The 18487-nt window shown below is 37.9% G+C and overlaps 2 protein-coding genes across 4 annotated transcripts; both read right to left on the bottom strand.

Annotated features, from left to right (window-relative positions):
• Positions 1-10472: 10472 nt before the first annotated feature.
• On the bottom strand, positions 10473-11664 carry LOC111454053 (extensin-3-like). The gene has a single exon (XM_023095335.1). The coding sequence runs from the start codon at positions 11277-11279 to the stop codon at positions 10746-10748; it is 534 nt and encodes a 177-aa protein (XP_022951103.1). The 5' UTR covers positions 11280-11664; the 3' UTR covers positions 10473-10745.
• A 527-nt stretch (positions 11665-12191) lies between these two features.
• On the bottom strand, positions 12192-16968 carry LOC111454051 (U-box domain-containing protein 51-like). Of its 3 annotated transcripts, XR_002712362.1 has the most exons (10): positions 16460-16968; positions 16262-16344; positions 15670-15791; positions 15376-15588; positions 14962-15268; positions 14759-14860; positions 13669-14097; positions 12825-13592; positions 12524-12732; positions 12192-12445 (listed from the first exon to the last, which is right to left on the bottom strand). XR_002712362.1 is itself a non-coding variant. In XM_023095331.1 (9 exons), exons 1-9 carry the CDS (start codon positions 16629-16631, stop codon positions 12703-12705), a joined length of 2226 nt encoding a protein of 741 aa, XP_022951099.1. In that variant the 5' UTR covers positions 16632-16968; the 3' UTR covers positions 12192-12702. The 3 variants fall into 3 exon arrangements, 2 of the variants coding, with proteins under 2 accessions (XP_022951099.1, XP_022951100.1); XM_023095331.1 differs by having other exon boundaries at positions 12192-12732; XM_023095332.1 differs by having other exon boundaries at positions 12192-12732; positions 16456-16574.
• Positions 16969-18487: the final 1519 nt, after the last annotated feature.

The following is an 18487-nucleotide window of genomic DNA, read 5'->3' on the forward strand; positions in this document are numbered from 1 at the left end:
AGTTCACCGTTGACCGAATCAAACGGAGCTGATTATGGTTCATGTATGTGGCCGGCTTTATAGAATAAATATTGTTTTGTTAAATCCTTTTTAAAAATAATAAAAAAAAAAGTATTTTTAAAATAATAGGATTCTTGTTTCTTTTTTTTTTTATTATTATTTAAAATAATTTTTAATTAAAATTCCATTTGAAATTAGAAAAAAATAGCTAATTATGGCATTTAATTATAATTTATTAGAAGATAATTATTTAAATGGCATCTAATTTTGTATAATCAAAATTATTTGCTAAAGTTTAAGAAAAAAAAATTATTAGATAAAATTGAATAAATTAAATTTTTATTCCTAAACGAGAAAGATTTTATTTATTAATGTAACAAAGTATTAGGGATAAATACGATTTTTTTAAATAATTAAAAAAAAAAACAACCAGACAATCCCATCTAGATTGGGTTGGGTTGTGAACTCTATTTCGGTTGTTCAAGTCACAAATCCAACCAACTCGAAATTTTGGATTAAGTCAGTCGGGTGCATTAAACACGCACGGACTACTTTTTTGTTTGTAGGGATTTGAATCCCGAAAACCCTATTAAGAGGATATTTTGCCGTGATAATTAGTTAGAATATATCTTAGATATTTAGGAAGTTGTTAGTATAGATTTGATTAACCGTATATTTTATTTATTTACCAGATTTAATTAGATATATATTTTTCTATTTTTAGGTATTAGTTGATAGTTATTTTTCTATTTTTAGGTATTAGTTGATAGTTTGTATCCTATTTAAACGTGGTAAACCTGAATGAAGATCATACTTTCGATCCCAATTCTATTTCTATTTCTCATTCTTAACATGGTATCAGAGCACCGATCTTGGTGTTCTTAAATATCAAAATTTCCTTTATGGCGGAATCAGCCAAATCTAGCTTCAAAATTTCGGATGTTGATTTAACACATCCGTACTATATTCATCACTCTGATCAGCCAGGATATTCACTTGTTCCAATCAAATTAAATGGAGCAAATTATCAATCCTGGAGGAAATCAGTTATGCATGCTCTTATTGCCAAGAAGAAAATTGGCTTCATTGATGGCACAATTGAGGAACCGTCCCAAGATGCAAATTCAACCGAATTCGAACTCTGGAATCAGTGCAACAGTATGATAATATCTTGGTTAACTCATTCCGTTGAAGCAGATATCGCTAAAGGCATTATTCACGCCAAGACAGCTCATCAAGTGTGGGTTGATCTTCACGATCAATTCTCACAAAAGAATGCTCCAGCAATTTTTCAAATACAAAACTCGATAGCAACGATGTCACAAGGAACCATGGCACTGTCAAACATATTTCACCAAGCTCAAAGCACTCTGGGATGAACTGGAAGCGTACCGCACACCAATATGCCTGTAATCTTAAATTGTTTTCAGATGGCAGTAGAAGTCCTTGACCAGGAGTGCCTTTAATGTACCTCAGAACTCGAAGAGCTGCCTCCCAATGTGCTTTTCTTGGTTCATGCATAAATTGGCTAAGCATACGAACTGAATAAGCTATGTCAGGCCTAGTGACGGTCAAATATATTAATCTGCCAATCAACCGTCTGTATTTACTTGGATCATTCAACTTCTCTCCTTCGGTTAAAGAAAGTTTCAGATTTTGCTCCATAGGAAATTTGTCTGGACGTGCTCCTGTAAGACCTGTGTCTTGAAGGATGTCTAGAGCATACTTTCTTTGAGACATAAAAATTCCTTTTCTAGATCGAGAAAATTCAATGCCTAGAAAATATTTCAAATTTCCTAAATCTTTGATAAGAAATTTCTGGAGTAAACTAGTCTTGAGATATTGAATTTCTTCGAGATCATTGCCTGTCAACAGAATATCATCAACATAGATTAGAACTGCAGTGAAAGAAGTACCTTTACTCTTAGTAAACAAAGAGTAATCTGCTTTGGACTGAGTGTAGCCTGCATTTTGTATAGTTGTAGAAAATATGGAGAACCAATTGCGAGAAGCCTGTTTTAATCCATAAAGAGATTTATGGAGCCGACATACTGTATTCTCCCCCTGTCGGCGAAGACCTGGTGGTAAAGACATATAAACTTCCTCGTCTAGATTACCATGGAGAAAGGCATTTTGAACATCCAACTGATGAGTGAATCATTTTCGAGCAGCAGCAACAGTGAGTAAGCAACGAAGTGTAGTAAGTTTCGCATTTGATCTTAAAGGAGATCTTCTATAATTTCGCACGTGAGGGGTTATTTCTTGGTTTCGTCCAGTCATTAATAACTTGATTATTTTGAGATAATAGTAGATAGAAACAACGCTCGTAAGGAGTCCTATTGAAACCAAGAAATATAGGCCTGCCTGCCATCCACACCAAAATAAATGAAGTTTTCCGAAAAAACCTGCTAGTGGAGGAAGACCTCCTAAGGATAAGAGACATAGGGCTAAAGAGAGAGCCAAAAGAGGATCTTTTGTGTATAATCCTGCATAATCTCGAATGTTATCAGTTCCGGTACGTAGACCAAATGATACAATGCGAGCAAAAGTTCAGCCTGCATTTTGTATAGTTGTAGAAAATATGGAGAACCAATTGCGAGAAGCCTGTTTTAATCCATAAAGAGATTTATGGAGCCGACATACTGTATTCTCCCCCTGTCGGCGAAGACCTGGTGGTAAAGACATATAAACTTCCTCGTCTAGATTACCATGGAGAAAGGCATTTTGAACATCCAACTGATGAGTGAACCATTTTCGAGCAGCAGCAACAGTGAGTAAGCAACGAAGTGTAGTAAGTTTCGCTGTAGGGGAAAATGTTTCTGTGTAATCAATACCTTCAACCTGAGTGTACCCCTTTGCTACTAGTCGAGCTTTATAACGTTCAACAGAACCATCAGAGTTGTATTTAATTTTGTACACCCAACGACAACCAATAGCTTTATGACCAAGTGGTAGTGGAACGAGAGACCATGTATGATTACGTTCCAAAGCTGCAATTTCATCATTCATAGCCTGCTGCCATAACGGGTCGCCAACTGCCTCGTCATAGGTTTTAGGTTCTGTCTGGGATGTAATAAGAGCTAGAAAAGCACATTGGGAGGCAGCTCTTCGAGTTCTGAGGTACATTAAAGGCACTCCTGGTCAAGGACTTCTACTGCCATCTGAAAACAATTTAAGATTACAGACATATTGCGATTCTGACTGGGGTGGTTGTCGAACTTCCAGACGATCTATTTCTGGGTTCTGCATTTTCCTCGGAAATTCAATTATTTCTTGGAAGTCTAAAAAGCAGACTAATGTGTCCAGATCATCAGCAGAAGCCGAGTATCGAGCTATGGCAAATACTTGTTTAGAGTTAACTTGGTTAAGATACATTCTTCAAGACTTGAATGTTCCACTGTCCGAACCAGCATTATTATATTGTGATAATCAAGCAGCATTACATATAGCAGCCAATCCAGTTTTTCATGAACGTACGAAACACATTGAAATAGATTGTCATATAGTTCGAGAAAAATTACAAGCTGGAATCATCAAACCGTGTTATGTTTCGACCAAAATGCAATTGGCAGATGTTTTTACTAAAGCTTTGGGAAGACAGCAATTTGACTTTTTGAAGAACAAGTTGGGTGTGATCGACATACACTCTCCAACTTGAGGGGGAGTATTAAGAGGATATTTTGCCGTGATAATTAGTTAGAATATATCTTAGATATTTAGGAAGTTGTTAGTATAGATTTGATTAACCGTATATTTTATTTATTTACCAGGTTTAATTAGATATATATTTTTTCTATTTTTAGGTATTAGTTGATAGTTATTTTTTCTATTTTTAGGTATTAGTTGATAGTTTGTATCCTATTTAAACGTGGTAAACCTGAATGAAGATCATACTTTCGATCCCAATTCTATTTCTATTTCTCATTCTTAACAAACCCACCTAACACCATCTAAAATTCTTCATATAACGACTCTATTTTCTACTAAAATAAAATTGCTACCACATGCATAATGTACATTTTTATACGAAAATATTCATTTTAAATAGTTCATAAACAATGTTATGGACTTACACGTTAAAAATTAAATCCTTTAAGTCGGTCCAAAAACATATAAGAAACGAAAATAAACAATATTTCCAAAAAGTAGAAAACAACACGTTGCCCTAATCTAACCCTAAAACTAATAAATAAGATGAAATGCAACTACTCTAACATCGGTTCCAATGTCTTCACACGTCATATCTCATATATACAGCAATGTCTTGCCTTTACCTGAAATATAAAAGTAACACATAGTTTAAGTATTTTAAGAAATAGTAAGTAAGTAATCTCATGTTAAATCAAACGCACGCAAAACAAAACAGTGAGACCCATCATTTAAAACATCATTTCATTCTCATAGGCAACTTTCCAGCTCGAGCTTAATTGGATGTGTAATACTTTTCTATACACAACCCACGTATGCGAACATGAACCCACTAGTCTCGCACACCCCCTGGACCTACTGGTGAGGCTAGTAGTCCTTGACGGGGTATTGTAGACACCCAGAGAGAATAGCGGTTGTCGTATATCATACGAACATGATGGTCATAATTAGTCTCATAGTGTAAGGTTCTGTACTCATTATAATAGGAAAGTATCCCAATACACGTGAACACACAATTATGCATTTCTAACCACAAAAGGGCGAAAACGAAAGAAGAAAGGAGTATAGTATGGCTCACTCCCATCAATGGCTTCTTCCTTTTTGTGCCTCTATTTTGCTCCTAGGTCAGGCAGAGCTTCAGCATCAATGGCGGAACTTTGTCGAGAAATCGATATCGACATCGAGCTCGGAGATCTCGGATGATAAGCCGAAATCCTCTTCCCTTTTCCTTCATAAATAACACCATCTTCTTCATCTGAAACTCTGCATTTCTCCCCTAATATTATCGTCTTCTGCCATATCAATTCTTCTTCTATCATCTTCTCTTTTCTCCTACCTCCTCCTTCCTCCAAATCCTTCCTCGCCACCGAATGGCTCCTCGGAACTTTCATGTTCATGCTCGTCATATGCTTCAGCCTTCTCTCCGATGCCGATTTTGCAATTTTGCTCGGCGGGCTCGGACTAGCCACCTGCTGCATTTTTGGTGGCAGGGGAAGCTCTTTCATCAACTCCTCTGTTTCGCCGCCGTCGTTTCTTGAATCTCCAGCTGCTGGGGTTGTCCCCGCTGTCGATGAGGTTGTCGTTCGGGAACCGTTTATGTCCTGTTTCTTGTCGGCGGTTTTAGATGAAGCTTCGGAAGGCGACGGGCTTCGTCGGGATCGGACGCCGCATAACGCGGTGATCATGGCGATGGCTGCTACCATTCCAGCCGCCATAAGGGTTAAGGAAATTGCGGGATGAATTAACAGATTCTCATCTGTTGGAAAGCTTCCGACCATGACTAAAACATTTAAGAAACAGAGGAAAGACAAACCCAACATGTTCATCTTATCCGTTCATTTCCCACAAAAGCTCTGTTTTTTAATACTCTGTTTCTCTGTTTCTGTGACACCCAAGTGGCAAAAACTGATGTTTTTCTGCAAGGAATGGGATTATGTACGAGGAGGAGGAAGAAGAAAAAGAAGAGAAACAGAATGCTTGAATACCGGCAAAAATTGCAGAAAAACAGAGGTGTATGAGCTTGAGCTTTACTATAATGGAGGCTCTGTTCTTTCTGGTTTGCTAAAAATAACTTAAATTTGATGACAGCACATTTTTTCAAATGGGTGTTTTTAAATTTCATCTCTTTTCTACTCAACCAATCTCATCCAACGGTCATAAATGTTGCGTTCGTGGACAGGATCGTTAAGTGGATTACTCGAACAGCTCGTAAGTAACATGATGTTGTAGTTCTATCCATGAAGTGGTTAGATTTTGCGAGTTGTTTCAGTTAAATTTTAGGTTATTTTTGTGTAATTGATGTTAGATTCAACTGTTTTACTATACAATTATATATACATATATTTAATTTTATTTAGTTTCAACTGTCTTATGGATGGGTTAGATTAGGTTCATTATTTAATAAGGTTTGTTCGTTATTTAACTCAGAACACTATTGGTGAATCAACCAAACTTTATTTGGCTCGGGTCAACTCGAGGGTTTTATCCCATGAATTCGAAACCGAATCGAGTTTAGAAAAATGAACACAAACCAATCCGAAAAGCTAATCCAACTCAATCCAACGCTTAGAATTCGAGTTGGGATTACTCAACCCAACTCTTAAAATTCAAGTTGGGTTGGTTTGGGTTGTGGAGTTGAATGTACATCCCTAAGTGAATTGTAACGATGATTTTTTCTCCTCTATAAAGTGAGTTTCATAAAATTATGAATTTTAAGTTTCGAGTCCGATCCACAAATTTAAATAAATTAATTCCTAAAATATGATACTTTCAACTTTTAGTTTTACAAATTTAATTCATAATCTTGGAGTATAAATATAAATTTAAGCTAATATTGTTAAAAAAAACTAAAATAATAATAAAAAATACGCTTCACTCAGACAAAAAACGTCGATCGACATCTCATACATTATATACAAACGTTACATTACTATTTATGTTTTGTTTGGTCACAAGAGTCTGATCTTCATCAAACAAATGAGTGGCCAAGAAAAATAGTGAACATCCAGGAAAAACATGTCACAAATGGGAACAAAATAATATCATCATCTTCAAAACCATTGACCAATTCAAAGAATGAATCAAAGTAAACGCAGCTGAATTCAGAACTCCCAAAAGATTTAAACAACACAGAGAAAGAAGATGAAGAACAATGATGATTCATAAAAGAAGTCACCACCAGCCATAAAGGATCTGGGTGTACTTACCCTTGAGCCATCTGAAGCTGTTCCTGAAGGACCCCTTCATCTTGCCTTCAACAGAGTACATCTTGTAACTCGCAACCCTTTTCTTCCTCTGAAACTCAGGGTCTCCAAATCTCCATGGCTTTGATGTTGAACAAGATGAAGAACAAGAAGAAGAAGAAGTAGACCCAGAAGTTCTTTTACCTTTCTTACCTGAAATCTGGGTTTGTGGATAGGAGGAAGGGGGAGGAGGCCTTGGAGGGCCATAATAGCTTTCTATCTCCATGCATGACCTTCCATCCATGGAGGACTTTTTTGGCTGTGGTTTGGGAGGAGGAAGATGAAAACGTGGGAGCAATGAGGAACAACAAAAAGGGATGGTGGGTGGGTTGCCCTTTCTATCACAAACTTTTATAATTACCTTCGGATTCGAAGTATATGAAAAAACGGACCCGAGTTTCAAAACTATTGTTGGAGTTGAAAAAGACAGCTCGCTCCTAGAACGCTAAAAAGGTGGGGAAACAAGAGTTGTTACGGTAGAAAAGAAAAATGGCTAAAAGAAACTAACGATTCTCTCTTCTTAAACAACCTATATTCTCCAGTTAGAACGTTGACAAAAAGTCAATGCGTTTGAATGATAATCTATCAGACTCAACTCACTCACGTCTGAATGACAACAAAGACTAATTCAATCAAATAATCATTCAAAGTATTTGAAAAAACGGACCGGGACCGAAACTAATATACGAGTTTGGAGTTGAAAAAGGCAGCTGTCCTAGAACGGTAAAAAAATAGGGAACAAGAGTTGTCACGATAGAAAAAAGAAATGACTAAAAGAAACCAACGATTCTCTCTTCTTAAACAACCTATATCGTCCGGTTAGAACGTTGACAAAAGTCAACGTGCCCAAATGACAATCTTTCGGACTCAATTCACTCACAGAGTTATCCTATTCAGATATACAAACTCAAATTTCTGTAAGTATTTCACTTTTGTGCCTCCCAAGGAGCTTGAAGAGGCAAGGAAAATGAAAGAGAAAGCTATGAAAGCCTGAGTTATCAGCTGAAGACATGATCAATGGAACTGACCCAACCCAACAACAACCAGACAGGTTTAAAAACTAATATCAGAAATGAACAAGAACACAGATTACCATGTTTCTGTTCCATCGAAATCAAAGCCACACAATTTGTTTATCTTATCTTTCACGCTTGATTTGTGGATTGTTTTAAGAAGAAAAAAGGACCCACTGATGCATGTTTCCAGCTTAAATTTCCTTTATCACCAACTAAGGCTGAACCTATCGACAAACTGTACAGTAATAAAATAATTCCAACCCCACCAATAATTCAGAAACATGGCTGAAACAAGTCATGATTTATAATGCATAATTAAATCCTCATCATTTTGTATAATTTCATTCCTCTCAGACAATCACCAGACATAAATTCAAACCAAGAATACAAGTAACATCAGCTACCCACTTGTGTAATGACTGCTGCCTGCTTGGACTCCAAATACAGAATCAAAATTGTGACAAAACATGCAAAAAATTGTATTCTTTTCCACTGGGGAGTGCCACAAATAATGCACAAATCTTAATGCGAGATCTACATCGGTTGGAGAGGAGAACGAAACATTCCTTATAAGGTGTGAAAACTGCGTTTTAAAACTGTGAGACTGTGAGGCTGACGACTATACGTAATAGGCAAAGCGGACAATATAGGCAAAGCGGACAATATAGGCTAGCAGTGGGCTTGGGTTGTTACAAATGGTATCAAAGCTAGACACCGGACAGTGTGCTAATAAGGACGCTGGGCCCCAAGGGAGGTTGATTGTGAGATTTCACATTGGTCGAAGAGGAGAACAAGAGAATCCTTATAAGAGTGTAGAAACCTCTCCCTAATAGACGCGTTTTAAAATTTTGAGAAAAGCTTGGAAGAGCGTTGGGCTTAGACTATTACAAATGGTATTAGAGCTAGACACCAAACAATGGGTCAACGAGGACTCTGGCTCTTAAGGGAATGGATTGTGAGATCTCACATTGATTGGAGAGGTGTACGAATGAATTCTTATAAACGTGTGGAAACCTCTCCCTAGCAGCAGCATTTTAAAAATTTGAGGGGATGCTCCGAGAAAAAGCTCAAAGAGAACAATATTGCTAACGGTGGGCTTGGGTTGTTACATCTAATACCGAGTATTGGGGCAAGTTCACCAAGCCCCCCTAACGAGCAACTACCAAGAGAAATAGGTGAAATAAAACAGAGACGAAATCAAAGCCAATTTTTACCTAGCTTAATCAGAAGTGCATCAAATAAGGTCAGATCCTCAACCACGATAGTGTAGAACTTTTGAATGTCATACAGCATCATTTCATCCTCTGTAGTGACGAAATTGATGCGCCAAGATAATCACCTAATGCACGTATAAACCTAGTTTCATGGTCTATAAACACATTTTGAAAAATGGTTCAAATCGGAATTCAGTTCTCCTTCAATCCATTGTTTTCAGATGACCTATCAAACAAACCCTAAACATCCAGATAACGAATTTGATTCACTTAAGTTTTGTAACTCAACATAAGAACATGGCGCTGCACGACATAAACACAACCAATTCAAATCAAAACAGATATATAAACATCGATCTTAATTCTAAAATGCTATCGATCACGCAGCCAGCTCTACACTCTCCAAACTAAATAGAAATTCAAGTAAATAACGCATAATAGCCGATCGGAGAGAAGCAAATGGGACGATCCATGACAAGAAATGCAAGCATTTTAACATACAAGTAAAGGGGTTATAGAAAACTCAAACAAAAACCAAAAGAATCATACAAAACCTGAAAGCGAGACCAAAACAACCAATCGATCTACGGCGTACATTTTAGGCTGGTACAAATGATTTAATCCAAATCATTCCTACTAAATTCGATAACCAAATATTTAATCTCTCCATATAAATTTGTTAATAAATTTGTTAATAAAGAAGATTAATATTTTAAGATCATAACTGACTCGATCTTAATGATAAGTGAATTATGAACTCGTGCCTATAAAAGTTTATCCTTTGATTTGCATGAAAATAAAGTGTATATTGCACGTGAATAATAAATGAAGTGCCTAGCCAAAATTTTGGGTTAGTTGAGTTGATGACTTGACCAACCCAAATATTAACCGGACCCAAAAATTAGGTTGGACTTGGTTGTGTTGTCCAATTTTTTTTTTAAAAAAAATATATACTTATTCATAATATGTTACGTTAGTAACTAAAATTTCTTAAAATTCAAATATCAAACATTTATAAGTTACGATGCATCACTAAAATAGGTTACAAACTTTAAATATTTTTAATTTTTTAAATAAAGTAGGATTAGGTTGGATTGTAACTCTATTTTCGAGTTGGTCGGGTAAAAAAATGTTAACCTACAAACTGAACTGAATTTTCGGTTTTTAAAAAATTCCACCGGACTCAAATTGAAAAAAAATATAACCACATCTAATATTTATGGCTTGAATTGGGTAATATAGATTGGTCGAGCTATCAGGTCATATGAACGCCTCTAATCTTCAATAAGTGGTTACAGTGACTTAAATTCATTCATTTTAAACCCTTTTAAATATTGATGAACGTTTATAAACTATTGAGTAAATTCATGAAACTTATGTAAACACAACTCTACTCGACCAAACAAGGCAAAGGATTCACTACATCTGTTTAAAAAAATATTAAAACTAGAATTTTCAAAATGTATACATAGAAGTGTTCATACCCCTTGATGAAGAAAAAAAAAATCTTTACGATTTGCACAAGAAAATTGTAATATTAATAAATCGGCATAAAAATCCAAGCTTTGAAAAAGAATAGTTCCTAAAATTCTACTTCCCGTACAAAACACCATGAAAATCAAGCTTCACTTCACCACCACCAAGACACACACCAAATGGAAGAGAAACAGAGCCCACAAAAACACCGGAGAATTGAGAGAACATGAATTCGAAGCGTAGAAGTAGTAATTATAAGCATTGGTATTTCCATGAGGCGCCGCCGTCGTCGGCGGCAGAGGCTCCGGGATCAGCACTGGCGGCGGTGGTGGCAAGCTGAAATAGTATTTGAAAGCGGGAGGCGGTGGGGAATGAGATGAAGCTGCCACCGGCACTGGAGGCGGCGGTGGTGATGGGGATGGTCGAGGTGGGGATGGGGGTGGGTTGAGTGGGAAGGAAGCCATCGGAGGGGAGTGAGGCACCGGTGGAGGAGACTTGAGTGTCACCGTGGGCGGTGGTGGGGGTGCGCATATGACAGGGCAAGTTGAGCATTCGCTGATACAGAGGAGGCTTACCGGAGGCACTACCTCGACGAGACGGTGGTTGTCGGAGGCCATGGCGGCTCCGGCGAGGTGGACGATCAAAAGAATGAAGAAGAGGGTGGTTGTAGTGGAATGTTCCATGGCAGAAATTCAGGTGTGGTTAAGATGAACAAGAAATGGGAGTTGAAATGGATTGCTTATAAATCAAAAACATTCATAAAAACAATGACTTTTTTTACTTTATGGAACAATATGAAAGAATCAAATTTAGGAACAAAAAAGGAAAGATTCAGCATCTTTATTCCAAAGTTCTATGTAATGGCAAAGGAGTTCATCTAAAAGCTGGAAGCTTGAATTGGGTACTGAAATCATAACATAGAGCTTATACCTTTCTCAGAACATAATCAACCTTTAAGCACTTTAATCCTTTTGTTTATGCTCTGTTTGATCCTTTTCTTCCCGCCCTGGGCTGCTCTGTTCCTTCCTGGGAATTCCCTGTTGATTCAATAAGTAATATTCCACGAGGCTTCCCCTAACAAGAAGTAATGAAGTGTGAGATCTCACATCGGGTGAGGAGGGGAAGGAAGCATTCTGTATAAAGGTGTGGAAACCTCTTCCGACTCGTTTTAAAACTTTGAGGGAAAGCTTGGAAGGGAGAGCTCAAAAAGGATAATATCTACTAGCATGGGCTTGGGCCATTACAAATAGTATGAGAGCCAAACACCTGTAGATGTGCCAGTGAGGAGGCTAAGACTTGAAGGGGGTGGACATGAGACGGTGTGCCAGCAAGGTGCTGGATAACCTTGGAGAGGGGGTGGACACGAGACGGTGTGCCAGTAATAGGGGGGTCCCACATCAATTAGAGAAGGAAACAAGTGTCAGCGAGGGCACCGGGTCCCTAAGAGGGTGGATGGTGAGATCCATTGGAGAGGGGAACAAAGCATTTGTTTATAAGGGTGTGAAAACCTCTCCCTAGCAGACACGTTTTAAAACCTGACCTAACACGTTTTAAAACCTGACCTAATCCATCAAACAGCCAACTTTAACAGGATTGAATGAAATTGTAGCAGATGCATAAAAGACCAAACGAGTCATGGATTTAGTATAAACTATATAAGTTTGCGTTACATTCAAGCGGATAATGCCACAATAACATGCAACAAATACAAGTGAATGGACTATGTCGATCTCCATGACTCAACAGACTCGACAATAAAGAAACACTGCTACAAATTTACAATGCTGTTTTTTGTTTAATCCTGGAATGATGTAATCCAAGTTAACTTGAGGAGTCAGCTGCTTTATTCCTGGAGTAACGAGTATCAGCTGTTGATAGGATAAGCTATAATTCTCAACCTGGTCGCAAAGATCGATAAGGATCATACCTCTTCCTAGCATCGATAAGATCTCGAAGAGACGAGTTTCGTCACAGTATTGATCCTTCAGCTTCTTCCACGTCCAAACAAAGAACTCCATAAGCTTCATATTCTGCTACCACAGCCCTTCTGTAATCAGTCATGGAATCAAGTAACTTTCCTCCTATGGGTTAGGCAGGCCTCTAACTTCATTCATCAGTATAACTATTTCCCGAATCCTGGTTTCGGAATAAGAACACTGAGCATCATTGAAAATAACAGGTCTAGAAATTCAAACAAGATTTCGCTAAATTATATGTAAGTTGTGGACCTCATTCGATGACTGCGCCCTCAAACTGGAACTCGATGCGGCAGAGCGTGGAAACTGATTCCGACCATCGCGTTTGTCAGAACTCCTCCCGAGATCTCTTAACCTGTTGAGCTCTGGAACTATAACAGTTCCAAGATCTGGTCTGTCTCTCTTCCTCAGTTCAGCGCACTTCAAAGCCAGTTCTGCAAAATGTATAGCCTCCTCCAATGGACAATCTGAAATTGTAGGATCCAGCATCTCATTGAACCGCTCTTTTTCGATAGCCCTTTGAACATGGTGAGCTAAACCCATTGGAGGTTTGGCAGTAATGATTTGAAGTAACATTATTCCAAAAGAGTAAATATCTGATTTTGTTGTTAACTGTCCTGTTTGTTGGTACTCAGGATCGATGTAACAAAACGTGCCAGCTGCTGAAGTCAGATGATATTGGGTGACTTGATCAGCAACCGAAGGAGGGACTAACCGAGCCAGGCCAACATCACTGATTTTGCTCACGTAATTGCGGTCCAAGAGAATGTTAGCTGGTTTAAGGTCCCTATGCACCAGTGGCTCTGGCTTTGCTTGGTGAAGAAAAAGGAGTGCGGTTGCGATTTCAGCAGCTATCTTGAATCGTCGTCTCCAAGAGATTGGAGGAGTATTCCCTCTCCGGAAGAGTCTGTCTTCTAAGCTCCCATTATGCATGTACTCATACACCAAGCAACCATACTCAGGGCATGCCCCAAGAAGGAGCACCATGTTTGGATGTCTAATACAACAGAGGACCTCCACCTGCAAAACCATTTACAAAGGAGACATTGGATGAATCCCTTAACACATTGATTTAATATGAACAATATGATAGTACCTCTTGTTGGAATTGCTTCCGTCCTTGAGCAGCGTCGGGTCTTAAAACTTTAATTGCAACGGCGGTATGATCAAGTTTGCCTCCATAAACAGGACCATATCCACCTTCTCCAATCTTCAATTTTTCAGAGAACATTTCAGTAGATTCCTCTATCTCTTCTATGGTGTATTTTCTATAACGGACGTCGTTCTGTGCTAGAGCATTCAATGCTCGTTTTTTCTCTTCGGTCTCTTTTCTGGCCTTCATTTCAGCCTGTTTTCTTCTCTGGGCTTCTCTTTCGGCTAGCTTTTGCGCTGCCTCTGCTGCTTCAATGGCAGCTTTGCACTTGGCTTTCTCCATCTCCGCAATAGCAAGAGCAGCTTCTTCAGCTAGTCTGACTTCTTCAAACTTACGTGCCTCGTCTTGCTTCCACTGGCTCAGTTCTCTTGCCTGAATTTCAAGACAGCACTTTTTATGCGTTCTTTTCTTCTTTACTTACAAGAAAGTGAACTCCAAATTTTCCTTAAAGATTGACTTAATTAATGTAACGGCCCAAGCCCACCGCTTGCAGATATTGTCTTCTTTGGACTTTCACTCAAGGTTTTTAAGACGCGTTTGCTAGGGAAAGGTTTCCACACTCTTGTAAAGGGTGTTTCGCTCTCCTCCCCAATCGATATGGGATCTAACAATCCACCATCCTTCGGGTTCCAACGTCCTCCTTTCTCCAAGAGATGTGGGACCCCTACCAAATCCACCCCCCTTCGGGGCCCAGCGTCCTTGCTGGCACACCACCTCATGTCTACCCCCCTTCGAGGAACAGCCTCCTCGCTGGCACATTGCCCGGTGTCTGGCTCTGATACCATTTGTAATGGTTCAAGCCCACAACTAGCAGATATTGTCCTCTTTGGGTTTTCCTTTTTGGGTTTTCCTTTTCGGGCTTTCCCTCATGGTTTTTAAAATGCGTCTGATAGGGAAAGGTTTCGACATCCTTATAAAGGATGTTTCGCTCTCCTCCCCAACCAACGTGGGATCTAACAATTAAAGCTTTCTACTTTACTAGCAATTTATTTGCCTGACCATTATCAATAAAGTAGACTTTTATTATATTTACCTTGTTCTTGGCTGAGATTGCCTCTTTGCAGGCTGAGCTATACATATCCATGGTTTGCTTTAATTCCAGCTTCAATCTTTTCATCTCGGCCTCTAGTTCTCGCTTTAGCAAAGACGTTTACAGAGACGTTAACCAATGCAAAGTAACTACATAACTATTAGAAGCATATAAATTTCAAATGCCAATGACCCAGGTGCACTTACAGTCGATTGTGCAGAAGCAGAGTCCATTGAACCAACTGAGCTAGAACTAAAATCTAAATTTTGACCACTCGCATCCATTGAACCAAAAGGAATCTGTGCTGTCAACACATGTTCGTCAGAGACCGAATCACGACTAAATGAAGGCCTAGAACCTCGATTTGGAGCCTCGATATTTTCCAATGTTATATTAGCCGGAGAAGTTTTTGGCCTCTCACGAGTCAACGCTTTTGCCGGCTTTGCACCATTCCTTTCATTGAGCATTCTCTCTGTAGCTGCAGTCTTCCAACCTTCCCTTGCTGGTTGCCCTCTATTTTTACCAAATAATAATGCGAAGAGATATAACAACTATATAATTCTATCAAAACAGAAGCTAACATGAGTATTAATAGGAAGTTTCTCAGAACACTATATTACTTGGCTCCATTTTCTTGTTCATTGTTGCTGTCTGGTTGATTATTTGGCTGCATTCCAAGCGGTGATGGTTGTCTTGGTGGCATGGCAGTATTCGCCACTGGCCGAAGAGCAGCCCTGGCAGATATTATCTTCCCCTTTGATATTACATATACAGAACAAAAGTCCGGGGCAGTTTTTATTATGCTGGTCGGAATATCAGGACCTTTAAATTTCCTGAGACACCCCAATCATTAGAAACCTAAGTTACTCAATACATGTGTGTGTGTGAGAGAGAGAGCAAACAAAAAGAGAGACCTCGCTAGAGCGCTCCTTGTTGAAGCTCCAACTACAAAATTGTTGATGCAATTCTTGTGAACGTAGTCGACGAGTGCTTTGGGAGTATCGGTATCGTCAAGAACAACCTCCTTCAGCTGAACCTGAATTCCATAAGCAAATTTCCTGATGTAAATTTTAATTTCTCAACATTACTCAATCACTTAGCAAGCCTTTTTCTAACATAAACCACCTAAACAATCCAAGACCAGCAACTTATAATTCTTTTTTCATAAGACCAGCAACCCATAACTCTCATCCTTCACGAACAAAACAATACCAAAGTTCATACTGCCCTTTGTGGCAATCACAAGAATTTAAGGCCATGATTCAATCATTTCCAATACAAATCCTAAAAGCACTTCTAACAACTTCCATACAACAGCAAACCCAACAAGTTTCAATCAGACATATCCACAAACACCTAGAGTGCATAAAACAAACGTCAACAAGCACTTCCAACAACTTCCATACAATAGCAAACCCAACAAGTTTCAATCAGACATATCCACAAACACCTAGAGTGCATAAAACAAACGTCAAGAATTTGCAACATATAATTAAAAAGATGTACCCCTTTACGCGCACAATATCCACGATAGGGAACAAACAGCTGCTGCGCATCAATTTCGCCATTTTCAGAATCGCTTGCGCCCTCTAAGAAAAGGGAAAAAACCAACAAAAACAAAAACAATCAGAAATTAGACCAACGAGGAAACAATGCATATGAGAATGATAGACCAAATAAAAAACAAGGATAGAGGGTACCTACGATGTTGATTGGTTTTATGCCTAACATGGATGAGAATTATAAGCGGGTTGCTTATGACGAGATGATCAATAGCCCACTGTACGGCGTGTTGGCTATTCTTATCCTTGTCAATGGCGACGGCCGTGGTGTTCAAGGGAAACCCATCATCAGGTTGATGCGTGGAGGGAGGCATTTTGCAAAGCCGCTCAGGATCTTGGTGCCGCAGCCGCTTGAATGTAACCCAATATTTTGGTTTGTAAAGAGAGCGGTGGGGTGGGGGAAGGAGGAGCAGCACGAAGGTAGTAAGCTAAGGAGAAGATAACAAACATAACAGACAAATGAAGAAAGGCGATTCTCCGCCATTGGCTTGATTTAGGCAAATTTGACCTGGCCATGACCAGATTTCGGAAAGCCATGGCCGTGTGGGTTACGATCATACCCCAAATTTTGTTGGCGACAGGACCGCCTGCGGTGTGGATTCAGGATTTTATCACAAATTTTCCCTCTTCTCTCTTCTGGCCTTCAAAATATTTCTCATCAATCCTTATAATAAGGTTTGAAATGGTTTAAATATATAGTTTTCGTTATGTACCATTTCAACCAAGTTCCTAATTTTATTTTTCTTATCTTATTTGTTTAAAGATTTTTACAAGAAAATAATTGCGAGGGCTCAAATTGAAATGAGATTTGTGGTGTGTTGCTACAAAATTCAAATATTTGTATTGGTTTTATCATGCGTCATAGAAAGGATTGAGTTTCCTCTTGAACTCATAAAAAGAGCGATATAACGGTTGAGCTCTGATCCGTGGAGAGAGTCAATAAAGTTCTTTATTCAAATTTACAAGAGGCATATGTGAGTGGAGTATCATAACCACAGTGTCATATTTCCTAATTCTTACTGTTTAATTTCAAAATTATTACAGTGATTTAGTGCATATTTATTGTTTTCACTTGATCTAATTTGGTTGTATTAATTATTATTAGTATCATAATTAGAAAAATTAAGCACGTTTAAATACTTTTATTGTTAAAACCCTATTCACCCCTGACATACCGATCCAACAATATTAACGTCACAAGTGTCGAGGAGTCATACAATGAAATTGTGAGATAAAGAATAATCTTGTAAGAAGGAAGGGAAGACAATGGAATTGTGAACCGAGATTACGAGGCAAACGAGAGAAGTAAAACCAAGAGGGAAAGGAACGAATAAAGCAGTGAGATAAATCATATTCTCGTTACAAAACTTGTGTCACGCTATATCGCTTAACTGAACAAGATATTCCTTTAAAACCTAAACTTTTGACCAAGTCACATCATAGTCCCATTGTGATCTCTGACCGTCCGTCCCACCTAAAGATCTAAGCGAGTCTTGCCCATTTAAGGAATATGGTTGGTCTCGAATACTAGCGATCGACAATCTTTTCTTTCCTCTCTCTTATAACCTCGGTAAGCTACTTATCTTATTAGGTGTAAAGTAAAACTTATATGAAGGGATTTGTTACCTAGGGTAAAATTAAATTAAAAACACAAAATAAATAATTAATTAATTAATTTTTACTTTTTCAAAATTTATATTCAATTTTCTCATTAAAAAAATTATTAAGAAGACTTTCATTTTCTAATCATTGATATTTATGTCACATCACATGAAATAATATATAGTTTATTATTAAATTAATTGATTGAGTTGACTAATGAACAAATCATAATCTTTTGTAAAAGCAAACAAGATTACCCATTTCTAATTTTATATTTAATGGATATTTATTTTATTTATTGTGATCTTATCTTTAATTTTTTTATTATTATAAAAATACATAAATGTGACGGAAGCTAACAAATAAAATAAGGTTTTACGTTTATATTAAAATAAAAAATTTACATATATAACTCCGAACACTCGTATTTACCAGAAATTTTTAAATTAAAAATTTAAATTCGGTTGACCATAAAAATAGTTCGAAAATTATTTTAAATCTAGTTATTTATTTTTAAAAATAAAAAATATATATTTTTCAGGATCAATTTAAATATCAAACTTTTATT

The sequence above is a fragment of the Cucurbita moschata genome, unplaced genomic scaffold, assembly GCF_002738365.1.
Source record: "Cucurbita moschata cultivar Rifu unplaced genomic scaffold, Cmos_1.0 Cmo_Scf00016, whole genome shotgun sequence".
NCBI lineage: Eukaryota > Viridiplantae > Streptophyta > Magnoliopsida > Cucurbitales > Cucurbitaceae > Cucurbita > Cucurbita moschata.

What these genes read in the sequence shown, in the direction of transcription:
- LOC111454051 (XM_023095331.1), bottom strand. Translation starts at nt 16,631, where the DNA reads ATGCCTCCCTCCACGCATCAACCTGATGATGGGTTTCCCTTGAACACC. An exon ending in GCATAAAACCAATCAACATC is followed by an intron (nt 16,345 to 16,459) that starts GTAGGTACCCTC and finishes CCCTTTTCTTAG; the next exon opens with AGGGCGCAAGCGATTCTGAA. An exon ending in GGAAGCAATTCCAACAAGAG is followed by an intron (nt 13,593 to 13,668) that starts GTACTATCATAT and finishes ATGGTTTTGCAG; the next exon opens with GTGGAGGTCCTCTGTTGTAT.
- LOC111454053 (XM_023095335.1), bottom strand. Translation starts at nt 11,279, where the DNA reads ATGGAACATTCCACTACAACCACCCTCTTCTTCATTCTTTTGATCGTC.